Source organism: Cervus canadensis, chromosome 11 (assembly GCF_019320065.1).
Source record: "Cervus canadensis isolate Bull #8, Minnesota chromosome 11, ASM1932006v1, whole genome shotgun sequence".
NCBI classification, from domain to species: Eukaryota; Metazoa; Chordata; class Mammalia; order Artiodactyla; family Cervidae; genus Cervus; species Cervus canadensis.
Genome location: NC_057396.1, coordinates 40,254,732 through 40,273,747, shown reverse-complemented (window position 1 = coordinate 40,273,747; position 19,016 = coordinate 40,254,732). Strand labels below are relative to the sequence as shown.

Sequence of the window (19,016 nt, the reverse complement as noted above, 5' to 3'; positions counted from 1 at the left end):
ATGTGAAGAACTGACGCATTGGAAAAGACCCTGATGCTGGGAAAGATTGAAGGTGGGAGGAGAAGGGGATGACAGAGGATGAGATGGTTGGATGGCATCATTGACTCGATGGACATGAGTTTGAGTGGACTCTGGGAGTTGGAGTTGGTGATGGACAGGGAGGCCTGGCGTGCTGCAGTCCACAGGGTTGCAGAGTCGGATACAACTGAGCAACTGAAGTGAACTGACTGAGCTTCGGCTATTATTATTTTGCCTTTTGTTGACGCTCAGATGTAAGTTTGCCAACACAATATCCTCCCAGTACCTGGAGGACAATTCTCCATGGTGTTCTACATTTCCAACCTGAGCAAGAGAAATTAATGGTTCCCAAGTATCTTTTCAAAGATGTTTATAGGCAAACAGCCTTGGGGAATAGAGTCTCCCTCCAGGGCAGAGGCAGATCTGTTTCCTGATCAGAATAATAAGGATAATGTCTGCTTATGGGGCAAAGGTTGAACAGGTATGCCAGCAGCCCCTTGAAAAGCTCAGGGATTCCTAAGCTTGAGGTTCCTCGGCTGGGACATAAAAGACCCACCAAGTGTACAGCCTCTACCTGGACCTCCACCACACTGCCCCATGGGACTGGGGAGCAAGGGGAACCCGTGTGAACATCAAGCTCATGAGGCCCATTGTGCTTGAGTAGTAAAGTCCTCTGTGATCCAAGCACCTCTGTCCTCTGCCATTATCTGTGAACTGGAACAGGCTAGACTTGCTAGCTTGCAAGCAGAGTGAAATCTCAGACACTTTCACACTTACTTTAAGGGAAGAGTAGGAGAGATACATATTAAGGACCAGGTATCATGCTAGGTACTTTGATATCTATTTTATCTCATTTAATCCTAACAGCAATCTTGCGTGTTACTATTATTATTGTTGTTACCATAAAAATATCATCACCATTTCTGTCAAACATCAGCATGAATCAGCCATAGGTATACCTATGTCCATCCCTCTTGAACCTCCCTCCCACCTTCCTAAGTATTTCTGCCAGTGTCAATTGTATGTTTCCATCCTTTGCTACTTAGTGACTCTTCTTTTTTTAATATAAACTTACTAAGTATTAAAAATAAAAAAATCGTCATTTCATAAGAGAAAAGGTCTCAAAAAACTAAAAGTGATTTGCCTAAGGATACACAGCTAAGAAAGGGCGCCTATTGGGCTCCAGAGACTTTCAAAAATAAAGGGACAGTGTGGTTCCCCCTTTTTGTGGTTCCAGGAGCCCTTTGGGTTCCAATTCATTCAAAGGCAGGCTTTAATCTCTCAGCTGCTCAGTCTTTGGTAAGCCTCTTTCTCTGATGCCCCTTTCCTTGAGAAGTTCCAGAAGCCGGGCCACATCTGCCCAGAGAGAGTGAAGTGGGACCTGGGAATGCCTTCCCGCAGCCGCGCTTCTGCAGCACCACAGACAAGCCAGCCCGCCGTTCGGCCCCTGCTTACCCACGATATCTTCATAGGCATTCTCTTCTAAAGTGCTTTTGGATCCAAACTTGGGTTGGCTCTCAGTACCGTTCTCAGTGGGAGAAGAAGGGTACAGGGACTGGAGACTGGATGCATCCTCAAACTCAAAGGATTTTCTGTGGATGACAAGAGTATGAGTCATTCCGGCTGAAACACATCCCTGATGCCCTGGTAGAGAATGGCCAAGGGCACCAGCCAAGACCGGAAGTCCTCCTCACTAAACCACCAACTGAGCAAAGCATCAAGATGGATCCAAACTTACCATCCAAGTGAAGAGATACATGGTCTGAAAGGCCCCAGCCTGGGTGCCTGCAACTAATACCAATAACAACCATCACAGCTGAAAAGGATGTCATGTGTCAGACGCTGTGTCTGATGCTCTACACATGTTCACCCATTCATCTTCACCATGCTGCTACTAGGCTATCATGCCACTTTAAAATGGATTAGCCTGAGGCTCAAGGAGATAAAGCGACAGAGGTAAGACTCGTGCAGGCTGTTGGACTCCAGGGTCTGAGGTTTTGACCTGGGCCTCCAAGCCCTAGAGAATATCATTTTTGAGAAGTGTCTGCCATGACCACAGGAACTGAGTACCTCGTCCGCTCTAGAGTCTCACACCACGCCTGCATCTGAGCAAGGGCTCAACACTGGACGGGTGATGCTCAGAGCAGTTCAGGGGCCAGGGAAGCAGCTGGTGGTGGGTGGTTTGTTGAAACAAGAAGGGCCTGAGCCCTCAAGACAAATCACATCACTTCTGAGAGGAACTGGGAGGGCAATTTGCCACCAGAAGCTACTTCCAAGACATACCTTCCCTTCGGTTAGTTACCTGCTCCTTTCCATCTCCCAAATAACCTTCCCCTCTACTGCATAATTTCCAAACCACAAACAAAAAGCTAGTTAGCTTCTCAGACATGCTGCGCCCATGGTACCCTCTATGCCTCATCTTCACCAGGGAGGCTTGGCCCAGCTGCATTCTCTCACTCTGCAAGGCTCGTTCCTTCCCGGGAGGGAGAAAAGTACAGCACTGACTGAATCCCTCCTCTCGCCCACTAACACCTTCCTCATCTTCGGGTACCCTTGGATCTTTCAGCTGATGCAGTCCTTTCTCTCATGTTTGATAAACAACACCCCGAGGGCCCTGGGGTGCAAGTCTAGGACTAAAAGTGTCCTCGGCTGCGTGGTTACTATGCAGCCTTCGTCACAACTGAACACTTCATACTGGCCCTCTCCTCCCTGCCCTCGGTGACATAGGCCCTTCTAGTTTCCAATTGCTTCTCAAGCTCCTGTGAGGGGTCCCCTTTTCCACTTGCCTTTCCAATGCCACAGTCTCAGAGTTCTGTCTTCAGGACCCTCTTTCTCGCTCCGCACTTTCTGGGAGCCCCATACTGAAACCATCACCGAATCTACCATTGCTACCATGGTAACGCCCCAATCTCTGTCTCTGGCCCAGACTTCTCAACCAGCTAAATACCCAATGGCTGAGCACAGAGGTTTCTGAAAGCTGGCCCGCAAACCACTGCTGGTGTGAGAGCAAGCCTTCAGCAATGTATACAGTGGAGTCAACATCTCATGTAGGCAGTTCTCAGGTCAGCAAATAACACAAGCCATTTTCAGCCAAATTATCCTTGAAAATCCCTCTGGAAGGTACCATATCAAGGACCAGCACAGGGTCTAACATGATGACAGATATAGTCAGTTTCTCCTCCAGACTTTTAAAAAAATTTTTCTTTGGTTGAATAACAGAAATATATGGCTTGTATATTTTTTAAAATAAAAAGGTATATTAAATACAAGAACTGTACCAGGCACAACAGATTTAAACTTACTATCTCATCCTTACCCTGTGCTTTTCAAACGGATTCTCCTTTTTATTTTTGCCCTAAGAACAGAGATTTAACTTTGCTGTTAATTCTCATCTGAAGTGACTCTACCATATATGGATGTATGTATATATTATGAATGTAATATGTGGGTGTGTATGTGTAAAACCTTCAGGCTGAAGTACTCTCTCCTCTTATCCCCTTTTTCCACTTGGCTATGTGCTTCCTGCTCTCCTAAATTTAGCTCAGCACCTCCCTCTCTGAGGAGGGTTCCCTCACTCCCCAGCTAAGACGCCTCTTCCTCTGGGTTTCGGCAGCATTCTGCCTGCCCGTGGACCCGGGTAGGGAGCACAGCATCTATAATTTATTTGTACATCTATCTCCTGTATCAGGTTACCGACTCCTTGAATGCAACAGCCTCATCTTATGCACCCTTGTGTCCCCCTGACCAGCACAAAGGCTTGGTGCACAGAGGCTCTAGACAGATTTTTCTAGCGATAGATGACTAAAGACAAAGTTGGGAAGTTCCTCTGGAGAAGGGAATGGCAATCCACTCCAGTATTCTTGCCTGGAGAACTCCATGGACAGAGAAGTCTGGTGGGCTACAGTCCATGGGGTCACAAAGAGTTGGACATGACTGAGCGACTCACACACACACACACACACAAAGACAAAGCAAACATTTCAGCAGGGTGTTGCAGACTTACAGAGTCAGTGAGCATGCTGAGGTGGACCAGAACATGGAATTACATTTAGCCAAGGTCTCTTCTAGCTCATGAGTTTGAGCCTTTGTGATGTTTTCTTCTCTGCATATGACGGGAAAGTTTCTGTATGAGTTGGGATATGCTGGGTGGAAGCCTGAAGTATGGAGTCAGGTTGAAGAACCCCCAGAAGACAAAGAAACCTGAATGCCCACCTGACATTAGGTTAGAAGAGAAAGGCAGTGAGGGGCAGGATGACAGACCGTGCACAGGAAGCAGGTTCCCAGCCTACGCCTATTCAGAAAACAAGATGCCTATCAACCTGCACCAACTCCAGCTGCTCCAGCTCCCAAGTCACTACGATTGTGGAGATAGTCCGGGCAGTCCAGTGTCAGGAATGCTGAGACGGACCAGGAAGTCAATGTGAGGCCCAGAACAGGTCCTTCTGGACATGGCCAGGTGAAATGCTCTTTCTCTCCATTTTCCATCAGTCTCCCCTTTTAGGATCCAAAGATCCCCTCTCATATAAGCCCAGGGTTCCTATACCCCCAGGCAGCCCGCAGGAAAGAGCAAATCATGTTAAGTGCATCAACCCTACTGTGTTAATGGTAACGTGCAGTATTTGGATAATGTTTCAGCCAAGGAAATAAATCTCTAGCTGGCATTTCAGGTAGTTATGAGGCTAAGATCCTACTAGTACTCAAGGGACTGCCCTATCAATCTAAAAGTAAGATGGCTCTACCATTCCCATGTGGCTCAGCTGGTAAAGAATCTGCCTGCAATGCAGGAAGCCTGAGTTTGATCCCTGGGTTGGGAAAATCCCCTGGAAAAGGCTACCCACTCCAGTATTCCGGCCTGGAGAATTCCAAGGATTTTGTAGTCCATACAGTCCATGGGGTCGCAAAGAATTGGACACAACTGAGCGACTCTCACTTTCACCCTTCCCATAGAGGAAGTTCCAGTAGGGCTCTACTACAAAGGCCAAACCAGTCAGCATCTTCAGGACATGCCATTTGGAATGTCGTGTCACCCTCCCACTCACTTTTAAGCAGGGCTTCCCAGGTGGCACTAGTGGTAAAGAACCCGCCTGCCAATGCAGGAGACCTAAGAGACATGCATTTGATCCCTGGGTTGGGAAGATCCCCTGCAAGAGCAGAAGAACCATCAACCTTTTTCACCTAGCTCATGTTTCACCTAACATCATTTGCTGCTCCAGAATTTACCAAGCACTACTAACTGTGACCCGCAACCACAGTCTGCTCCTGCATCCTCCACTGAAAACAAAGCCGCTGTGCCCAGCTCTGCATCACTGGAGGGGCATTCGTTACCTGTTCTGGGACTTGCGGTGACCTCGTGTGTCCTTCTTGGGTCTCCGGGTGACGGGTGGGGCTGGGGTGGAGGGCAGGGGGGGTGGAGCAGCAGGTGTGGGTGAAGGAGGTAGACCATTGCTTGGCTTACTCTTGGGGTTCTTGTCAGCCTCATATTCAAAGGTGCGCTTGGGTTTGGGGACAGGGTTCACAGCGGGGTCAGGGGAGCTCTTCGGCGGCAGCAGCTGGGAGGTCGGGCTATTTCCAGGGGTCCCTGGCTTAGCGGGGCCACTGCCTTCCCTCTCCGGGGGTGGGCCCGCCTCCCCCCCAACTCCAGCCGCTCCTCCGGCCCGGCTGCCAGTGCTCACACTCGCGCTCCCTGTGGGTTCCTCCAAGGGGCCCAAGGTCCCAGTCTTCCGTCTCCCTCGGTCTACACTGTAGCAGCTGCTGGGGAGCTGGGGGAGGCCCCGGCCCGGCTGCTCCTTCAGGGCCTGTTCAATTTTCTGGATCCGACTCAGCACGGCTGAGCTCTCCTTCCTGCTGCTGTGCCCCCTGAGGAAGGCGCTGGGCTCGCTCCGGCCTGGCCGTTTCTCCAGCCGGTAGAAAGAGTCCCGCACAGGGAGCGCCTCGCCCTCCTCCTCGGTCTCGGGGTAGGAACACTCAGAGAAGGTCCTGCTCATCCTCCGGAGGCCCTTGAAGTCGAAGGTCTTGTCCGAGCTGCAGGGGGACGGCACCACGCTGGGGCAGCCCACGCTGGGGCAGCCCTCACTGGCCGCCCACTCGCCCCCAGAGCCCTCCCGCTTCTCTCCACACACGCTCATCCTGGGCGAAGCCTCTCGGCGACCCTCCCATGCTGAAATCTTCTCCCGGATGCCCAGGCTGTGGGCACGGGGACCAGCGCGGTTCAGAAAGACACTCCGGGGGCCCACTGCTGACCCCAGGGACGGAGTGCTCTGGGCAAGGGGCGGGCAAGCAGCAATGCCCTCTACATCTTGGGCTGCCCCCCGGACGTTCTCCTTCTGGTCCTCTCTCTTGCACACGGCAGGGCTTCTGTCCAGATAACCAAAGCTGGTGGCCTTGAGGGGACAGACGGGCGGTGAGGTGTCAGGGGAGGGGGCTTGAGGATGCTGGGGTGAAGGCTCACGGGGATGCCAGTCCTTGAGGAGCAGCCGGGAGCCGGAGCGGCTTGGGTACCTGCAGGCTGACGTCTCACTGTCACTGAGTGGGTAGATGGGGCTCCTCGGTGGGGAGAGAACCGGAGGTGGAGAGACTGACTGAGACCTAGGAGAAAAAAAGAAAAAGAAATGGCAGTGCATGGCCTGACGACACTGTTTTATTCTTAAAGGGCTCAGCTCACCCTTTCCTATAGGACTCTCAAGCTCAAAGTACTATATGCAATAATGTACCTTCCAGAGCTGTCCTCAGGAAGAAACATCTTATCCACAGCAGGCTACACTCAATGGGTCTCTCTGCCCAGTTCACACCCAGAGGCCCTAGAAGCCAGGTCTGCCATAGAAGCCAGGTCTACAACAGGCCAGAGCATTCCCAAGTCCACCTCTGCCAATCAGAGAACAGTAAGACCAGGGGTGTGCTGCTAAATGTTTAATAATCTGCTCCTTGCAGGGAGAAAGCATAGATTTGTCACACCTGCTAACTTCCACAATATAATTATTCCTACTATGGCTGAGTTCAGACGACCCATGTGACCTCACTGGATGTGGAGTTGGGAAGCAACACTCATGATCAACTCTCATGAGCTGCTACAAAGCCTCTCCAGCACCCACTTCCTAAAGTGGCCCCAAATAGGCACTTGACCCCTCTGATCTATCTCCTTGACAAGCCCCATCTCCCCTCAGGCTTCTGCTACCAGACACAAGACACTCCACCTCAGCTTGGGTCTTGATAAGAACTCAGATCCCTGAACGTCTCAAAAGGATCAGAGGTGTGTGTGTGTTAGTTGCTCAGTCATGTCGGACTCTTTGCAACCTCATGGACTGTAGCCCACCAGGCTTCTCTGTCCTTGGGATTCTCCAGGCAAGAATACTGGAGTGGATTGCCATTCCCTTCTCCAGGGAATCTTCCCAACCCAGGGACTGAACCCTGGTCTCCTGAATTGCAGGCAGATTCTTTACCATTTGAGCTATGGGAAAGCCCCCCAAAAGGATCAGAAGGGCCCCTCAAGAAAGAATCCTTTCCACTGTTTCAATGAGGAGGCTGATGGGGAAAGGAGACCAGCTCCTTCACGGCTCTAGCCTCCAGCAGTGGTATCACATCAAACAAGCCACCTCCCAGCTCCAGATCAACACACAGATCTTAGCAAATACTGGCAACAGTTCTAAGTAAATGTTTTTACATTGTTGTTGTTCAGTTGCCAAGCCGTGGCCAACTCTTCGCGACCCCATGGATTGCAGCACACCAGACTTTGCTGTCCTTCACTATCTCCCGGAGCTTGCTCACACTCATGTCCATTGAATAGGTGATGCCATCCAACCATCTCATTCTCTGTTGCCCCCTTCTCCTCCTGCCCTCAATCTTTCCCAGTATCAGGGTCTTTTCCAATGACTTGGCTCTTCACATCAGGTGGCCAAAATATTGGAACTTCAGCTTCAGCATCAGTCCTTCCAAAGAATATTCAGGGTTGATTTTCTTTAGGATAGGTCTTAACATATATTTATTCATTCCATATTCACAAAACTCTGTCATATCATTATACTTTATTATCATCCTCATTTTGCAAATGAAAAACACTGCGGCATACAAAGGTTAAACATCTCATTCAAGGTCTCAGTTGGTACATGGTGAAGCCAGGACTATGCTATGTTGCTGCTCTAAAGAGGAGACAGTGGCCTCCACCATCCTTGTGAACTGCCCGGGTCCCTAGACATAGATCAGCAGAGACCCCCACAGCTCTGGGCACAGTCCTGTCTCCAGTGTAGTGTTTGTAAGTATCAGGGAACCTCTTGGTCTTCCTCATGAGACCATGACTTCTTCCAGGTGGAGGGATACCTCATCGGTATCTAGCAGGTGCACCATGAATGATGAACAAATAAAGACAGGAAAAGGTACAGGTGAGCTGACTGAAGAGAACCATGGGCATACTTCCTCATTGGCATTCTTTTCTGGTTGTCTACTAGGGCAATCACTGTCAACTTTCAGAAATGTTCCCAAACTGCTTTAGTTCAAAGACAGCAGGGCTTTGCCAACACTGCATGCTCCCAAGGCCCACCTGACCCTAATCCCCAGGCCCGCAGAGTGGGGCAGTCCAGGCTCACAGGCTCCAGAGCACCATGCCATCTGGGGAATGCAGCCAGCTGCCCCTGAGCCAGGCTGCTGTCGCTGCTCGATCACACACAGAAAACTGCAGCTCGGGTGAGTCAGGGATTGGCCAACAATTCCCTGTTGGGTCATAGCCTTTGGCTGCCCCCAGTCAACAGGAAACCTCAACATGCTTAAGTTGTTTTTAAAAGGGCAAGTCAAACAAGAGCCATCCCACGTGTACATGGGCACAGATGAGAGAAATCCGGTGCCCAGCCAAGCTGATGACCAAAGAGACTCTGCTCAGCGAGGAGGTGTGAAAAGAGTACTCCCCAGGGCGGGCAGGGCTAGGGCAATGTGCCAAGCTGGAGCCTGGGGAGAGCCAGACCTACTCACAATCAAGAAAGGCCCAGGTCCCTCACTTCTTTCACAGAACCACGGATGCAAAAGGTCAAAGTCCAGCCTTGTAAGGCAACAAGCGTCTGGGCTACACAAAGGACTCTGTGTCTCAGTTACTCCCACTTGGAGGCGGGAGAAGATGCCTTTAACAGAAGATGACTTTGTCATGTGTTTATTCATTCAATAATAATAAGTGAGCACCTACTACATGCCAGGCCCTGCTCTAGGCGTTAGCTATCAGAATAAACAAGAGACAAAAATTCATGTCCTCATGAAGCTTGAACCCTAGTCAGTGGTGGCCAGTATTTAATGAGACTCAGAATCTCTCAGGAAGCCCTTTGAAACTATATATACCTTATCTCTCTAGATATTTTGATAAATGCTCCCCTACGATGTGGCTCCTCAACCCTCAAGGTGAGAATTCACCAGTCCCTGAAGCTACTGGGGAATGGGGGCAATGGCTCCCCATAGCGGGACAGAAAAACACTGAGGACCTCTGGTCTATAAAGACTCCAGCCTGCTTCTGATACTTTCAGAAAGGATGACTCTGTAAGTTCCCTCAGTAGTTTGAACATGAAGACATTTCCACAAGTTAAGAAATTCTCTCAGTGCCCAGTCTGTTTTAACTGAGGCTTAGTTTTTCTCTCTTAGTGAAGGATAAAACAGAGAAGAGACAGGCCCTTCCTTTAAGGGTCCTGGTCTTTGGATCTTGGCTCATCTGGGGCCCAAAGCCATAAGTGATCCTCCCCCAGCACCCCCACACAGGCCAAGCCAATGTGCTCTGGCAACTCGGAGTCAAAAGCAGGCCTGACTACATTGACCTGGAGTCCAGGCACCTCCAGGTTCCTCACAAAGCAGCAGCGTTCATTCACACCACGGTCATCAATAAGGCCCTGCCCTCGTGGGGCTCCAGTGCTCACCTGAGGGTAGAACTCACTGCATCTCTCTGCACGTTTCCAACTCTACCTGGTATCATGAACGGGACCACGGGCAAAGCCACTCAGGCTCTATAAGCTGCCAGTATCAATTCCTCAAAATGTTGTTCTAACTTCATCAGAGTTGTTGTAATGGGCACATGTGACTATGGATATGAAATGATGTCGAACACTGTAACTCATTATGACAGTTTATTATTAGTAAGTTTTTCACCAGGTTATCTAGTCTGGTTGTTCTCAGTAGAGGGTAAGAACATCACAGTAGCAGGGTTTAAGTCCCAGCACAGCCACTAACAACTTACATGACTGCTCAGGTAACTTTCTCTAAGCCTCAGTTTCCGTATCTCTGGCAGAAAACAACAACATTCTGTAAATCAATTATCCTTCAATTAAAAAATTAATATTTCTTTTTAGAAAGGAAAATGACCAGAAGCGAATCACACAAAATAAATACATAAATAAAATGGAGGTTAAAAGAACACACATCTCAGCAGACTGTTGTAAGGAATAGAGACAACACGGATCAAGTGTTGAGCTCAGTCACTAACTCACAGTACTCAACCTTAGCTTGATAATGACTAACATTAACAAGGAGCTGCCTATTCAGTATAATCACTGGATAAACGTTTTAAAACAGTTTACCTCTGTCCTTGGATTCTAAACATTCAGGGTGGGAGGGGAGAAGTATGAAAGGGTTAGTCACTCAGTCATGTCTGACTCTTTACGTCATGGACTGTAGCCGGCCAGGCTCCTCTGCTCATGGGATTCTCCAGGCAAGAATACTGGAGTGGGCCACCATGCCCTTCTCCAGGAGATCTTCCCAACCTAGGCATCGAACCCAGGTCTCCTGCACTGCAGGCACATTCTTTACTGTCTGAGCCAAGGGTCAGACACGACCTAGCGACTAACACACACACACATATCAGGGGAGCCTGGGAAGGGAAAGGAATAAATTAAATACAGTCATAAATTCTTTGCAGCTCATGCTATCAAAAGGTAGAGTCTATTCTTCTGCCCCTTGATTCTAGGCTGACCCTGTGATTTGCTTTGATGAATAGAATATGGTAGAAAACAAACTGTCTCAGTTTCTAATTTGAGGCCTCAAGAAGCCTTGACATTTCCAACTTCACACACTTGGGGTTCTGCCCTGAGACTGTCACAGAAGAAAAGCCAGTCTAGTGTTTCAGAGGAGGCCATGCACAGTGTCACTGTGGGCCCCCAGCCACCACATGGGCCTGACACATGGTGAGGTCATCTTGGAGCCAATGAACCAGCTACATGAGCAAGCCCGGGGGAAGCCAGTAGAGGAACTACTCAGTGAATGCACAAGAATGTGAGACATCATTGATTGTTCTTAGGGTGATTTGCTACAACACCAATAGCAAAGTGATGTGGTGGAAAAGGCTGGGCTTGTGTGTAAGTGGCCCCCTCATCCCCACCCCAGTGCGGGACCACCGTCCTGGGCCTCCCATCCCCATGCCTCTCTCCTGCACTTCCCTGGAGACCAGCTGCCAAGGATTGCATGTTCAGACTGCACCTCCCTCTCCCTTTCTCTCACTGCTCAAGGCTCCGGCACTCTTCTTGGGGTCTCCCCCCAGCATCCCCTGAAAATGAAGCTAGCTCTGCAGTCCCAAGAGTCAGCTTCCATCAGGGTTTGCTCCCCAGTTGAGGAGGCTTGGGAGAATCTTCACCTAGAGCACAGGATGGATGCGTGTGTCCTTGTGACAATGAGTGCACACAACAGGTGGCACCTCCGAGGCACGGATGGGAGAGTGTGCTCACTCTGGTCCTCAGTTTCACTCTCTAATTGTTTCCCAATTCCTCAAACTGAGGTTGGAGGTGAAAGCCATTCTCCTCTTGTTGGACGAGGAAAGACTATGGTCAAGAGAATGACAGCCGGGACCCAGGCTGCCTTAGGAAGTCGAGCACCTGAGCAAAGCATCTTTGGGGTCTGGTCTCTCGTTCTGCCATCGACAGGTTCCAGCTTCATGTCTTCAGGGCTCCCAGGGCAGCTCATGGCCAACCTTCCCTGAACCCTGAGCAAGCGGACAAAGGAAGCCACCCAGTTGCCAGATCACGGTGTGCCAACCGTACCAGTCTTGAGACACGCCTCGGCTCTTCATCCATTCAACCAGCATGTACTGAGCACCAACTACACACCAGGTACTATTTTAGGCATCGAGGATCAGCAGAGACTAAACTAGACAGTCTCTCTCTACAGGTTATAGTCTGGTAGAGGGAGACAGTGTGGCTTTATTTGTCTTGAGTGAATAGACAATAAACAAATCCATGCAGTGAGCGGGTTGTGGAGCCAGTGAAGGAGAATAAAGCAGGGTAAAGGGGCAGAGCTTAACAGTGGAGGAGATCAGGGGAGGCCCCTCTGCCAAGGACCGTGAGAACAGAACCTTAAGGAAGTAAGCAGTGTGTTTATGCAGGGGAGGAATGTTCCAGGCAAGAGGAGCAGGAGGGCAGAGGCTTGGGGCAACTGCATACTTACTGTATTCTGGGGGCAAACAAGGAGCCAGCGTGGCCAGAGTTGAGTGTGAAGAGGAGTGGGCTAGAGACCAGTCAGAGGCACCAGAGAAGCCCACAGACCAACAGGAGGGCTGGGGATTTACTCTGAAAAAGGAAGCTCTCGAAGAAGTGTGAGCTGAAGAATGACATGCTCTGATCATATCAGAAAATGAAGTGTAGCGATGCAGGGTGGCCAAAGTGAGATCATGTAAAGGCCACTGGAACAATCCAAGCAAAAAGTTACTGTGGCCTGAACTAGAACAACAGCAGGACAGATGGATTTTTCTCCAGGGCTATGCCAGTCAGATTTGCTGATGAAGTGGATAAGAGGTAAGAGAGACAAAGGAAAGTCAAGGATGAATCACAGTTCTGGGCCTGAGCACCTAGTAGAAAGGAGTTGGGGTTATAAATTTCCATTTGGGATTTGTCAGTGGTATACAGATATTATTTTAAAACCTCATGGCTAGATGAGAAGAGGAACTAAAGAGCCTCTTGATCAAAGTGAAAGAGGAGAGTGAAAAAGCTGGCTTAAAACTCAACATTCAGAAAAAGAAGATCATGGCATCCAGTCCCATCACCTCATGGCAAATAGATGAGGAAACAATGGAAACAGTAACAGACTATATTCTTGGGCTCCAAAATCACTGCAGATGGTGACTGAAGCCATGAAATTAAAAGAAACTTTCCTTGGAAGAAAAGCTATGACCAACCTAGACAGCATATTAAAAAGCAGAGACATTACTTTGCCGACAAAAGTCTGCTAGTCAAAGCTATGGTTTCTCCAGTAGTCACGTATGGATGTGAGAGTTGGATCATAAAGAAAGCTTAGCGCTTTAGAATTGATGCTTTTGAACTATGTGGTGTTGGAGAAAACTCTTGAGAGTCCCTTGGACAGAGAGGAGATCCAACCAGTCCATCCTAAAAGAAATCAGTCCTGAATATTCATTGGAAAGACTGATGCTGAAGCTGAAGCTCCAATACTTTGGCCACCTGATGCAAAGAACCAACTTATTGGAAAAGATCCTGATGCTGGGAAAGACTGAAGGCAGGAGGAGAAGAGGATGACAGAGAATGAGACGGTTGGATGGCACCACTGACGTGATGGATATGAGTTTGGGTAAGTTCCGGGAGTTGGTGAAAGACAGGGAAGCCTGGTGTGCTACCATCCTTGGGGTCACAAAGAGTCGGACACAACTGAGCGACTGAACTGACTGACATGGCTAGATGACACATCTAGGGAGTCGGTGTATCTAGGGAAGTCCAAGGGTTGCACCCTGGGAAGAGCATGTAGTGAGGAAGGAAGGAAACCATGAGGAGTGATATCCTGAGACCTCTGAGAAATAGGGAGTGATCAGCTGAGCCAAAACTGCTAACAACTAAGCAAGCAAAAGACTTCAGGGTGACCCCTAGATTTAGGTAGTCCCTGTGACCTTGAGAAGAGAGATTCTGGTGGAGTTGTAGGAAGGGAAGCCTGACTGGAAGGAATTCAAGAAATTAAAGAGAGGGAATGGAGACAAGGAGCTCGGTTTCCCTAAAGGAGGAACAAGGAAATGAGGTGGTAATTGGAAGGAAATGTTGGGTACAGAGTGCATGTTTGTATGATGACTAGAATAATCCAGTGGAGAGTGAAACGTGTTCAAGTAGGACAAGTGCAGGCAGTGGGAACAGTGAGCAGTGAGCGGGTGTGAAGGGCTAGGGACCTCATGCCTATCTACAGGGTGGGGCGGGGCAGGGGCTTAGACTGAAGAACCCCACTTGGTCTCATTCCCAGGCACCCAGACTTGAGTGTCTTCTCATACAATCTCATTCCTGGGCTGCTTTCTGCTTCCTTCACCCTGGCTTTGACTCCTGTATATATTCCCAATTCATTCCTCAGAGGGAAGACAAGGTCAGATCTATTCTTTCTTCCCTCTCCCTGAAGCATATGATCCAGCTTCCTCCCCAGACTCAACGACATACTCGATGCCTAAGACCTCAGATCTTCCCTCCCTGTGCCATCCCCACTGCTACCTGCTGCCACCTTGATTCAGATCTTACCTTTCACTGGGACTATTAAAACAAGCTCTCAACTTCCCTCTCTGCTTTCGGTCTTAACCCAGTTCCAAGTCCATCCTCTTGTCTCCTGATATCTTTCTAAACTACAAAACTCATCATGCTTCTAACTCCCGACTATCTAAGGAATGAAAAGCAAATTCAGGGGCATGGATCACAGGGACCTCATGATCCAGTCCCTATGTGGCCTTTATCATCTCATACTGTCTTTTCCTCCAAACAAATCTGCATCTCACAGTTAGTTACATCAAACTCCTTGCTTTTCACAACTCTAGGCCTTCACACATTCTGTCTCCTTTGCTGCGGTGCTGGCCTGTCCACTTACACATCTCTGTGGCTCCTCCGTGGTATCTCTCTTGACACTAACCCCCTCACCCAGGTGCAGATGTGAGATTTGATGCCTCCACTGTGCCTGGGAAAAGTCTGTCTTGGGACTTTGTAACATTTTACTAGATTGTATGGTTTCCTCACCTGCCTCCCTCACTAGACTATGTACCAGTGAACCTACTTGAAGGTGGTGACGGTGTCTTGTTAATGCCAATATCCCCAGCTCTTTGCATGGCATCTAGAATTTAGTGGGAATTAACGCATTTGTGCTGAATGACTAATGAATGAATAAAAAAATAAATGATTAAAATCTAGGTCTCCTTACGACTCCCCAGGGTATTGTTCACAAATTTCCTCACCTCCCCCTTTGTGCCTTGTGACCCAAAGAACAACATGGAAAGGTACACAAAGCCCTTAGCGCAGCCCAGCATGTCAGTCCCCAAAGCCTTCTCCCACAAGGCAACAATCGGACCCTAGGCCGAGAGTCTAGAGACCTGGCTTTTGCTCTTGTCCTGGTTCCCTCACTTTCTAGATGTGCTCATGAGCAAAGTCACCTAAATACTCTGAGCCTCAGGCTCTATAAACAGTTTCCCACTGTCTATAAAACAGTGGGAAACACTTGCTCTGAGTATCCTCACATACTAGCTGTTTGACTAAGATGATGTAAACTTTGAAAGTGTTTGAACACCAGTAACAGCTCCGTGAAGACAGAAGAAATATAAAAGAGAAGTAAATACAAAACAGCTAAAAGACACTTAAGACTCTGATCTTATCACCGCTTGCTCTTTATTCTAACACCTTGGAACCTGTTCCCAGGAAAACAGACACCATGAAACCGGGCCGTGATGCCACTGCCTCACACCAGCACTGTGGCACATGACTGGCCAAAACCAACATGACAGGAGAGGGAGTAAGATAAACAGATACAAGGAAAGAGGGAAGAAAGGGGGAGAATGCAAAGGAAATTTAACAGAGGAACATAAACACACACCCACACACAAATGTGTAAGACAAGTGAGTAGGACAGAAAGGGCATCAACTAAGGTAGCGAATAAGAAACAAAGAGAAAGCAATGTGTGTGTGTGTGTGTGTGTGTGTGTACATGGACACACGTGCACAGACAGAAAGTGAGAGTTAAAGTGCAAAATACGTGCCCTTCCCTCTGGCTCTGTTTTCATAAGAATATGACCCAGCCCTTGGGTTAGTGACCTGGGCCATTCTCCAGTAACATAGAAGGAAGCATTCATGACAAGGAACACCACATATACTGTCAAGGTCACCCAGGGACTTTTTGGGAGGGAAGGCTGGCTTTAGTCCTTGATGATAAGACTGTTCTCAACTCAGCATGCTCTGGCCACAGAGCTCCCGAAGTATTAGTATCAGGAAGAGGACCAAGTTGGGGCCAGTTGGAGAAGGTTCCTGGAGTCCAGGAAATAGACTCAGAGGTACTGAGATGTGCTGTGGGTACCACGATGTGAGCCTGTCTGCCGGTGAAGGTTACTCAGGGCCCAGCTTCCACTATGCCTAGTCCCTACTAAGCAGATGTCTAACCTGCTCCCAAATGAAAGTGCCTTGGAGTTGGCCAACCCCCATCCCAGGGCTGCTCAACTAAAGCGGGCCGTGTTGGCTCAGTGGGCATCAGTGGGCTCCCATCACTACGTAATTGCCCCAGCTCTGGAGACGGCATGCTCACTGCACTCCCCCAAGCCACATTCTGGGGTACCCAGAAGAAGAATAGGGAGGAGGTCTGCCAGAGTCCTATCTCCAAGTCCAGAAGTTTGTTCCCCAGGCCAGAGCAGAGGCTCACCTCGGTAACTGACAGCTCACTCTGGGATAGAAGTTAGAAAGAGGCTGACACTCAAATCTTGACCATCATGCTCACAAAGCAGCTTCATCTCAAATGGCTGGAAGCCCGCCAGAGGGTCGAGGACAGCCTCATCCTCCAAGTGGGGCTACACCTGGACCATCACACACAGAGACTCCTAAGTCAGCCTCGGTTTGTCGGGGTAAGCAGAACAGTATCTGAAAAGAAACTGAGTCACCTTTCCACCTCCATGAAGTACATCTATCTGCCTGTCACTTGGCTGATTTCTATGGAAGCACAAAGAGGAATGGTGAGCTCTTCTCTGGGAGGGAATCAATCTCTAGTCCTCTGTGAAGTAGCAGTACTGAATAGAGTATTTACCAGACATAAGCCATCTCTGAGACAGGTGAAAAATGATGACTTATGGGAACATCCCCAAAGCCCTAGTCCAGCAAAAATGGAACTGCCAAATAAAGCAGAACCAGGCACCATCCAAAGCCAAGAGGGAGAAAAATGTAGTTCCAGGAAACCCTGCTAAAGATATTTGTGATGGTTTTAAAACATGGCACCCAAATGACATGCCTGCTGTCAAAACGACCCCTAATCTTGAATCTGGGCTCTGAGATTGCTTGACCAGTAAAATATGGTAGAAATGAATCTGTGCCATTTTTCAGGCCCAGGCCCCAGGAAGCCAACAGCTTCTGGTTCCAGTCTCCCAGGCTGTGAGGAAGCCCAGGCCATGTGGAGAGGGTGTTCTGACTGACAATCCCAGCTGGGGTCCCAGCAACAGGCAGCATCAACCCCCCAGACATGTGAGATCAGACGACTCTAGAAGACACCAGCCCCTAGCCGCTGAGTCGCCCTCAGCCTTGAAGTCTCTCCAGCTGAGGTCCCAGACATCGTGAGCAGCAGCAGCCATGCCTGCAGTCACTGTCTGAAACAAGCTAATCTACAGAGTCTGTGGGCATAATAAAATGGCTGTTTGACACTATGAAATTTGGGGTTGTTATGTGGCGGTAGACAACTGGCACAGATTTTGGTACCGAGAAGTGGAGTGCTGTTGAAACAAACACCTAAAACATTGACTGTGGGACTGAGGCATGGCTGCTGGGGGGTGGTTAAGGCAAAAAAAAGAAAATGTTAGAAGCTAGAGATAAGGGGACCCTCATAATGTTGAAAAGTTTGGTAAATCTGTCACCTGTGGTTAACATGGAAAATAAATGAGATGAACTAGCCAAAGACATTTCCAGGCAGAGTGCTGAAGGTACCATTTGACTCCTTCTAACTGTCACTAGTGGAAGAGAAAAGAGATGAGCCAAACAGGAACTGTTCAAGTTTCCAGCAAAATTTAAAGGAAACATAAATGACAAAGGGCTTTCAGAATTAGAAAATAAAACTTGTTTCAGTCTCTATCTCTCTAGGCAATAAAAAATTCTCAAATTAGAAAATGGCTTCCAACCAGATCTGAAAGAGACACGTGCACCCCAATGTTCATCGCAGCACTGTTTATAATAGCCAGGACATGGAAGCAACCTAGATGCCCATCAGCAGATGAATGGATAAGGAAGCTGTGGTACATATACACCATGGAATATTACTCAGCCATTAAAAAGAATTCATTTGAATCAGTTCTAATGAGATGGATGAAACTGGAGCCCATTATACAGAGTGAAGTAAGCCAGAAAGATAAAGAACATTACAGCATACTAACACATATATATGGAATTTAGAAAGATGGTAATGATAACCCTATATGCAAAACAGAAAAAGAGACACAGAAGTACAGAACAGACTTTTGAACTCTGTGGGAGAAGGTGAGGGTGGGATGTTTCGAGAGAATAGCATGTATATTATCTATAGTGAAACAGATCACCAGCCCAGGCTGGATGCATGAGACAAGTGCTTGGGCCTGGTGCACTGGGAAGAGCCAGAGGAATCGGGTGGAGAGGGAGGTGGGAGGGGGGATCGGGATGGGGAATACATGTAACTCCATGGCTGATTCATGTCAATGTATGACAAAACCCACTGCAATGTTGTGAAGTAATTGGCCTCCAACTAATAAAAATAAATGAAAAAATAAATTAATTAATTAATTTAAAAAAAAGAAAAGAAAATGGCTTCCAGACTGTGGTGACAGTTACACTCTGTGTGTGTGTCTGTAAACTCATCAAACTGAAAACTTTAAATTGGATAGTTTATAATACTTTAATTATCCCTCAATAAATCTTCAGAAAAAAATCTAGAGTGGGACTGCAAAATCCTTTGTCAAGACCTAAAAAATATTTAAAGTGCTGCCTCATTGAATCTTTTTGTTTTTCCCTGTGGACCATTTTTAAAGTCTTTATTGAATTTGTTAAAATATTGTTTCTCTCTCTCTTTTTTTTTTAATGTTTTGGCTTTTTGGCGGT

The 19,016-nt window shown here is 48.3% G+C and overlaps 1 protein-coding gene across 8 annotated transcripts in view; it reads right to left on the bottom strand.

Moving 5' to 3' along the window:
* Nucleotides 1–19,016, bottom strand: part of DENND2B (DENN domain containing 2B) — a 163,708-nt gene that overhangs the window by 33,184 nt on the left and 111,508 nt on the right. For all 8 annotated transcript variants that reach the window (XM_043482312.1, XM_043482315.1, XM_043482318.1 and 5 more), the window contains 2 exons: nucleotides 5,344–6,603; nucleotides 1,474–1,610 (listed from right to left, as the gene is read on the bottom strand). In XM_043482312.1, the coding sequence (XP_043338247.1) occupies nucleotides 1,474–1,610; nucleotides 5,344–6,603 (1,397 nt within the window). The remainder of the gene's footprint in view (nucleotides 1–1,473; nucleotides 1,611–5,343; nucleotides 6,604–19,016) is intronic.